Below are 9,353 nucleotides of genomic sequence, written 5' to 3'. Positions count from 1 at the left end.
ATACTGGGTTAAGCTAATGTAAACAAACTGAGCCGAAGAGTACTTCTACCCGGAACTATGAGCTGGATCCCTCTAGGCCAAAATATTCTACCCGAGTTAAGCTACGTAAAAACAACCCGAGCGAAGAGTACTTCTACTCGGAAATATGAGCTGGATCCCCCTAGGCAAAAAGGTTCTACCTGGGTTAAGCTATGTAAAACAACCTGAGTGAAGAGTACTTCTACCCGGAAATATGAGTTGGATCCCCCTAGGCGAAAGGATTCTACCTGAGTTAACCTGCATACTGAGCGAAGAGTACTTCCACCCGGAATTATGAGCTAGATCCCTCTAGGCGAAACAGTTCTACCTGAGTTAAGCTACGTAAAACAAACTAAGCGAAGAGTACTTCTACCCGGAACTATGAGCTGGATCCCTCTAGGAAAAAAAGATTCTACCCGAGTTAAGCTACGTAAAAACATCCTGAGCAAAGAGTACTTCTACCCGGAAATATGAGCTGGATCCCCCTAGGCGAAAGAATTCTACCTGAGTGAAGCTACATAACTGGGAGGTGCGAGCAATAGTGATGCATTCTGAAAAGAAAAATGGAGATTTTAAGGATCTTACGCTTGGTGACATTCGTTCTTTTAGGATCGACATTCTGCACTGCTTTGTTCCTGCTTCAAACAAAGAAAAATTTGTGAGTTTTCCAAGTGGTGGTTGGTTTGTGGCCTTGATGCCTTGATGCCTTGAGTAGTTTGATTCGCGGCCGCTCTGTCGAATAACCGATTCTGTCAGCGTGGTACCGAGATGCTTGGCTGCTTTGTATCATTTTCTAGAGACCTTGGCTTTCCAATATTGCCCCCAACTGTTTTGTACCCAGATGTCCATGGTACCGCTACCTTTGTCTCTAAGGCAATGCCTTTTTCTTTAAAATCAAACTCAGTTGTCTTGTACCCAGTATCAGTTTGTGTCCGTAGTGCTTATCAACTTTTCTCATGAAGCAGGTCTTGCTCATGTGACTTTTCAGTTTCTTTGAAACACTTTGTTTGCTTTATCAAATGAGATCTCAGATGGATTCGTGCCTTCGCCAATGCCATATATGCCCCAAATTGTGCTCGATATTACGGGGAAATTATAGCTAGTTTTGCAGCCATTTCTTTGCTATGCTTTTGATGCAGGATTAGACTGAAAGGGACTCAAAGAAAAATAATGGGAAAAACAGAATAATAATTGAAAGTGAAAAAGAATTGTGCTTAAACGAAAGGTGTCCCTTTCGGGGAAAGGAATAGGGAGACTTATCTGGAGGTATGTGCTGACTTCAATGAATCATGACATGCATTTTGGACTGGACGCCTGATCCGTCTGAGCTGTCTAATTCTCAAAATCCGTTGCAAATGTTCATCTTGAAATTGTCTTGGTTGTGCTCATGCCGGAGAATCGAAGACCCTCATTCGGCTAGTAGCGCCCTTTGCGGGTTTTCGCTAACTGGCCTCTCTCATTTCTCTACTCACCGTTGCCTTATGGTGCCCATCTGGGTTTTAACCGATAAGACTCTCTCATTTCTTTTTAACTAAGATACTGCATGAGGGAGGTTGCCCAACGCCCTTGGCATGGGGACTTCAAACATTCTCAAAAAATTGATCAGAAGTTCTTGAAAGGTAAAAGGGCGAAATGAACCTTGAACTGAATTACAACTTTTGGAACCGTTTTTACAGAAACACCGTAAAATAAAACAAACTTCTGCCCCAGTTTTGGAGTATTGGGAATATGGATTTTTTGTTCTGATGGGACCGAACCCAGGGTAAGGCTGCCTACGTATCCTTTCGGAATCAGGTCGGACGTAGTTCAATGACTCCGAAGCGTTGTTGTTTGACTATTTTTTCTTTCTTTCTCTTTTTTTTACAAGTACACAGGTTGCAGAAAGTGTAAAACAAAGAAGATAAATACGGCTCAAAAGGGTTAACAAAAGAGTGACACCTATTTGGAATAGCGAACAAATGATAGCCTTCATCATCTCGATCTGAGAAAATCAATGCGTGAAAGTTCTACAGTGGCCATATATCAGACATAATATCTTTTGACTGCATTTGCATTAATAGTCATGTCTGGTACCTGTCCTTCTTCATCTACCAAGTGCAAGGCCCCTTTTGCTAACACTTTCTTGATGATGTAGGGTCTTTGGCAGTTCGGTGCGAACTTTCCTTTAGCTTCAACCTGGTGCGGAAGGATGCGTTTCAAAACTAGCTGGCCTACCTCAAACTTCCTTGGGCGCACTTTCTTATTATAAGCGCGTGCCATTCTTTGCTGGTATAACTGGCTGAAACACACTGGTGCTAGCCGTTTTTAATCGATCAACATCAGTTGTTCTAATCGGGTCTTGACCCACTCAGTGTCTTCAATCTCTGATTCCACAATAATTCGGAGAGAGGGAATTTCGACTTCAGCGGGTATTACAGCTTCAGTTCCATATACAAGCAGATACAGAGTTGCACCAACAGATGTGCGAACTGTCGTGCGGTATCCCAAAAGAGCAAAAGGCAACTTTTCATGCCATTGCCTGGAACCTTGGACCATCTTCCTAAGAATCTTCTTGATGTTCTTGTTCTCCGCTTCAACGGCTCCATTGGCTTTTGGTTGGTAAGGGGTAGAATGACGATACATGATTTTAAATTGTTCGCACACCTCCTTCATCAGATGGTTATTTAGATTGGCTGCATTATCAGTGATAATGGTCTTTGGGATACCAAAGCGACAGATGATGTTGGAATGGACAAAGTCTACCACTTCTTTCTTGGTGACTGCTTTGAAAGTGACGGCCTCCACACACTTGGTGAAGTAATCAGTTGCAACCAAAATGAATATATGCCCATTTGAAGCCTTTGGCTCGATTGGCCCAATAACATCCATTCCCCAAGCAACGAAAGGCCAAGGAGAGGACATGCGATGCAACTCGGAGGGAGGCGAGTAAATCAGGTCACCATGAATCTGGCATTGGTGACACTTGCGAACAAAATTGAAGCAATCTCGCTCCATAGTAAGTCAATAATACCTAGCCCGCAGAATCTTTTTCGCCAAAACATATCCATTCATGTGAGGTCCGCATACCCCCGAATGCACCTCATTCATGATCCGCTCCGCTTCCGTGGCATCTATGCATCTCAACAAATTTAAATCTGGGGTCCTCTTGTACAGAATTTCCCCATTCAAGAAGAAACCACTGGCGAGCCGCCTTATAGTTCTTTTTTGATCTCCTTTGGCATGCTCTGGATATTCTCTTGTTTTCAGGAATCATTTTATGTCATGATACCATGGTTCACCATCTGGTTCTATCTCAATTGTATTGCAGTAACCGTGTTGATTCCGAACTTGGATTTCTAGTGGATCATCGAGGCTAATGTAGCCAAGGCATCGGCTAGCTCGTTGTGAAACCTGAGAATGTACGTGAACTAGATAGATTTGAATCTTTTGCTCAAGTCTTGCACACATTGTCTGGACGGAATAAGCTTGATGTCTCGAGTCTCCCATTCGCCCTAGGCTTGCCGGATAAGCAAGTCAGAATCTCCCATAACCAATAGTTCATACACATCCAGATCGATGGCCATTTTCAAACCCATGATACAAGCTTCGTATTCTGCCGTATTATTGGTACAGAAGAATCGAAGTCGGGCCGTTGCAGGGTAATGATGTCCAATAGGTGAGATGAGGATTGCCCCGATCCCAACTCCTTTGATATTGACAGCCCCATCAAAATACATTTTCCATACAGGGTGATCGTCTGGAACCACTTCCTCTATTGAGTTGACCTCTTCGTCTGGGAAGTATGTGCTAAGTGGCATGTACTCATCATCAACTGGATTCTCTGCCAAATGATCTGCCAAAGCCTGTGCTTTCATCGCGGTGCGAGTGACATAGACGATGTCAAACTCTGTGAGCAGGATTTGCCATTTTGCGAGCCTGCCAGTGGGCATTGGCTTTTGGAAGATGTACTTCAAAGGATCCATTCTGGATATGAGGTAAGTAGTGTAGGCCAAAAGATAATGTCTAAGCTTCTGAGCGACCCAAGTCAAGGCACAACATGTTCTTTCTAAAAGGGTGTACTTGACCTCATAATTGGTGAACTTCTTGCTCAAATAATAGATTGCCTGTTCCTTTTTGCCTGTTGCATCATGTTGCCCCAGAACGCATCCAAAGGAATTATCCATCACCGATAGATATAAAAACAAAGGCCTACCAGGTTCAGGCGGGACCAGTACAGGGGGTTTTGACAGATAATCTTTGATCCTGTCAAAAGCTTTTTGGCAATCGTCTGTCCACCTGATAGCGGCATCCTTTTTCAGCAACTTAAAGATGGGCTCGCACGTGGTTGTGAGCTGAGCAATGAACCTACTGATGTAGTTCAACCTCCCGAGCAAACTCATGACTTCCTTTTTGTTCTTCGGGGGTGGCAGATCTCGAATGGACTTTATCTTAGATGGATCCAATTCGATGCCTCTCCGGCTAACTATAAAACCGAGGAGTTTCCCAGACGGAACCCCAAATGCACACTTGGCTGGATTAAGCTTAAGGTCATACCTTCGAAGCCGTTCGAAGAACTTTTTCAAATCACACACGTGATCAACTTGTGTCTTTGATTTTATGATAACATCATCGACATATACTTCAATCTCTTTGTGCATCATGTCGTGAAAAATGGTAGTCATGGCCCTCATGTAGGTTGCCCCTGCATTCTTTAAACCGAATGGCATGACCCTGTAACAATAAGTACCCCATGGCGTGGTGAACGCGGTCATTTCTGCATCATCCTCATCCATTAGAATTTGGTGGTACCCAGCATAGCAATCCACGAATGATTATATGTCATGTTTTGCGCAATTATCTACAAGAATGTGGATATTTGGCAAAGGAAAATTATCCTTTGGACTTGCTTTGTTCAGGTCCCTATAGTCGACACAAACTCTAGTTTTTCCATCCTTCTTTGGCACAGGCACAACATTTGCCACCCAGGTAGTGTATCGGACAGCTCTGACCACATTGGCGCTTGGTTGCTTCATTATTTCCTCTTTGATTTTGTCACTCGCGTCTGTTTTAAATTTTCGTTGCTTTTGTTGGACTGGTGGAAAACCAGGATACGTAGGAAGCTTATGAACCACCAGATCAGCACTTAAACCCGGCATATTATCGTAAGACCAAGAAAACACATCTCTATATTCAAATAAAAGTTGAATCAAGGCACCTCTGGTTTTTTGTTCAGTGTGAATGCTTATCTTCGTTTCTCTAACTTCTTCAGGACTTCCGATATTAATCGGCTCAGTTTCATTGAGGTTTGGTTAAGGCTTGTTTTCAAATTGTTCCAACTCTTTTTTTATTTCCTCAACAACCTCATCTTCATCATATTCAACCTCTTGATGCATTATTTCGATATTAGACAGCTTTTTAAGATCTGGGCGTGAATTCCGCATGCATGTCATGTTATTAAAGCCGGCATTAACAAAACTGAAATGGAAATAAAATGACAGGAATTAGGAAAAGGAAAAGATAGAAAACTTAACAGGAAACTGAACTGCATTTCATTGAATTCGAAAGGATAGAAGGGTTATCATCAAAACAAAACAATCATACTGAGATGCTTGGATTACAACCCTGAAAATAACCCAAAATACAAAAAAGAAGCTGCAAAAGCAAACTACCAAGACTCCTTCCTTGTGGGGAGAGGAGTTGCTTCCCAGTTGGTGAGCATGGTCTCGGGGTCAATTAGTTGCATATCGGCACGACTAGTGCCTTCACCAGCCTGGATCATATTCACTTCAGAAAACATCTCGCTGAGGCCATGGCAAATTTCATCAATGTTTGCATGCGCCGAGGAATTTTGACCCTCTCGGAGTCGTGGCTTGACAAAAGTGTAGAAAATATGAGGGACAGGCTGTTGCAAGACCCATCCATGCTTTTTGCGGTGTTTGGCTTTGTTTTCGTCTGCTTGTGTTGGCCTGAAGCCCAATCCAAAACTACCCTGGTTACCGAACGGAGAAATAGGCTCCGAAATTCCTTGCAATGATGCCCCCAAGCCTTTTCCTGGCTTATAACCTTGTCTCATCATAACTGCAGCCACCATTACAGATGTGGCGAAAAGACGAGGATGCAGAATAGGCTTTCCTTCCTCGACATGGTCCACAGCAACCACTTCAAACGCCTGATAGACAATGGACTCAGACCCTTCCTTGGCCTCAATACAGGGGATAAACGGGTCTTTATAAATGGAAGACTTGTCTTCTTCGTGAACAATAATTTCTTGCCTGTCATGTTCAAATTTAGCATCTGATGCAAGGTGGATGGCACAGCTCGGGCCGTATGGATCCATGGCCTTCCAAGAAGAAAGTTATAAGAAGTGGCCATGTCCACTACCTGGAAGACAATCTCAAAGTCAACTGGCCCAATCGTCATGGTGAGGTTGATCTCCCCAATGGTATCTCTTGCTGAGCCATCAAAAGCCCGGATGCGAACATTGCTGGGTCGGATTCTGTCTGTATCGATCTTCATGCTTTGCAAGGTAGAGAGAGGGCATACATCTACACTTGAGCCTCCATCAACCATGACTCGCTTTACATAATGACCCTCACATTTGACCATCAAGTTCAAAGCCCTATTGTGCTCGGCTCCCTCCTCGGGAAGTTCATCATCAGTAAAGGAGATTCTGTTCACCTCAAAAAATCTGTTGGCCATCTTCTCTAACTGATTCACTGTGGTTTCCTCTGAGATATGTGCCTCGTTCAGGACCTTGATTAGTACACGGGCATGCTCTTTGGAATGTAGGAGAAGAGATAGTAGAGAGATTTGAGCGGGAGTCTTTCTTAGTTGATCAATGATTGAGTAATCCTGAACATTCATCTTTTTCAAAAACTCTTCCGCATCTGCTTCAGCGACTGGCTTCTTTATTGGCAAATGGCCTTCTCTAATTTGCTTGGCCTTCCTCAACTCTTCTGGAGAGTAACATCTCCCTGATCGAGTAAAACCTCCAGTTTCCCCCACTTCCTCTATGATTTCCTTGCCTTTGTAGGTCATCACCGTTTTGTTGTAGTTCCAAGGAGTGGTTTTTGTGTTGTTTACAGGGAGTTGCATGGCAGGTTTGATTACGATTGGCTCTGTTATACCTTTCGTACCTCCCTGCTTCTCCCTTTTGTCGGGATGGCCTCCAAGTACATATAACCTTGGGCTTGGAACACTAGAGTGAACTTCCAACCTCGAGATCTTTGGAACAAATAAAGTTGCCTTATTTGAGTTCTGGGCGCCTTTAACAATCAATGGCACGTCTCGGCTGGGACTTACTTCCAGACCTGCTCCTTCTTGAATTGCACCCACTGTCATTTCTGCTCGACCGACCGGCTTGTATTCTTGGTCTCGGCCAATCATTCCGACAAAATGAACATCATTGTGTGCTGGCAACGAATTATTTGTCACGTTAGGAGGGTCCTCGCCATTCATCACTACAATCAGTTTTTCGGAAATTAGTCTCTCTATGGCTCTTTTCAGAGTCCAACAGTCATCAGTGCTATGCCCTGGGGCACCGGAATGATATTCACATCTAGCATTCGCTTGAAATCCATGCGAATTGGGATGCATATGGTGGGGAGCGATGGGTCCAATTACGCCCATTTGCTTCAGCTTCTGGAATAGACTAGAATATGATTCAGCCAATGGAGTGAATTTTTCTACCGGCCTCTACTCTCGACCATAATCCTGCCTGGGACGAGCATTGTAAGGTGCCCGAAAATTTTGCTGCTGAGGTCGGGGGGCCCTCGGAGCTGGTGCCCGTACCTGCTGATTGGGAGGCCGAGCATATGATTGAGCATTGAACACTGTATATTGTGGTGGGCCCACAGAGTATTGAGGAATCGGCGGGGGATAATAATGTTGAGGGTAGCTGGATTGCCCCTGCTGAAATTGCACATAAGGGTGCGATGCCCCTCTTTGAAACTCCCTAGATCCCGAAGCCATCATGGACCCTTCATCTCTCTTCTTTCTGTTTGCCAAACCTCCCGACCCATTTTGGATAGCTTGGGTGGTGGCTTTGAGAGCAGCTTGACTTACAATTCTGCCAGTCTTGAGGCCATTTTCGACCATCTCCCCTATTTTGATTGCTTCTGCAAAAGGTCTACCCATCGCGGACATCATGTTCTGAAAGTAATCAGGCTCTTGAGCCTCCAGAAAAACAGTGATCAACTCGTGGTTATCCATGGGTGGCTTAACTCTAGCCGCTTGCTCCCTCCACTTGATGGCATACTCCCTAAAACTTTCGGTCGGCTTTTTCTTCATATTGGACAAAGAATTACGATACGGCGCAATGTCAATGTTGTACTGAAATTGTTTGACGAAGGCCTGGGCCATGTCATCCCAAACATGCCAGTGAGAGATATCTTGGTCAATGAACCATTCGGAAGCTACCCCCACCAGGCTTTCCCCAAAGTAAGCCATCAGTAGCTCTTCCTTTCCTCCTGCACCCCTCAGCTGGTTGCAGTACCTTTTCAAGTGGGCGATGGGGTCGCCGTGTCCATCATATTTCTCAAATTTCGGGGTCTTGAACCCTCGTGGCAAATGGATGTGGGGGAACATGCATAGATCACTGAATGAAACGCTTTTGTGACCACCTAGTCCCTGTATATTCTTTATATTTTGTTCAAGACTTTTCATTTTCCTAGCCATCTCATCTGGCTCAAGTGGCAGGCTTCTCATTTTCCACTGGTGACTCGTACTGAGGAGTCTGATTGTATGGAGCCGAGACCCCGAAAGCCATATCTGGAGAATAGCATTGGCCATCATAAGCATGAGATGGTGGCTCATTGTTTGGTCTCGTCACAGGTGGTGGCAGCAGGATTGTATATACCGGTGCGCCAGACACGACGAGAGGGGTGTTCCTAACCGGTGCGACTGGAGGTCGCATATTAGAGGTACCGGGGGCAGCATGGAGGCTGTAGTTTGGCACATACCCTGGTGGTAGAATGGGATCGCTTGTTGCATGGAGCGGTGTTTGAGTAGCCTGGGGTACGGTGAAAGTTCCCTCTGAAGGACCCTGGGGTGGAGGTCGACCGAAAACCCAAGCTTGATATACATCTGACAATTGTTGTCTCAATTTTCTTATTTCCTCCGACTCTTGCTCAACTGACTGACCTTGCGGATTGTCACTGACCAACTCAATTTCATCACTATTGTCCATTACCACTGCTCCCTTAGATCTTGTGAAGTAATGATGTGTTGCCAGTTTTCACCACAAACCAACCACCTTAAGCTTACTGAATTAAGAGGCAACAAATGTGTTAGAGTTAAGCATTTTGCAGATAAGAATCACACGTAGATATGCTATGCTCCTAAAATATCATCATCTC

The 9,353-nt window shown here is 44.5% G+C and overlaps 1 protein-coding gene across 1 annotated transcript; it reads right to left on the bottom strand.

Moving 5' to 3' along the window:
* Positions 1-3,509: 3,509 nt before the first annotated feature.
* LOC109222021 lies at positions 3,510-7,626 on the bottom strand. The gene is made up of 3 exons (XM_019386432.1): positions 6,379-7,626; positions 5,764-6,337; positions 3,510-3,838 (listed from the first exon to the last, which is right to left on the bottom strand). The coding sequence occupies exons 1-3, from the start codon at positions 7,624-7,626 to the stop codon at positions 3,510-3,512; spliced, it is 2,151 nt and encodes a 716-aa protein (XP_019241977.1).
* Positions 7,627-9,353: the final 1,727 nt, after the last annotated feature.

This window comes from Nicotiana attenuata, unplaced genomic scaffold (assembly GCF_001879085.1).
Source record: "Nicotiana attenuata strain UT unplaced genomic scaffold, NIATTr2, whole genome shotgun sequence".
Lineage (NCBI taxonomy): Eukaryota > Viridiplantae > Streptophyta > Magnoliopsida > Solanales > Solanaceae > Nicotiana > Nicotiana attenuata.
This window is presented reverse-complemented; position numbering and strand designations above follow the sequence as displayed.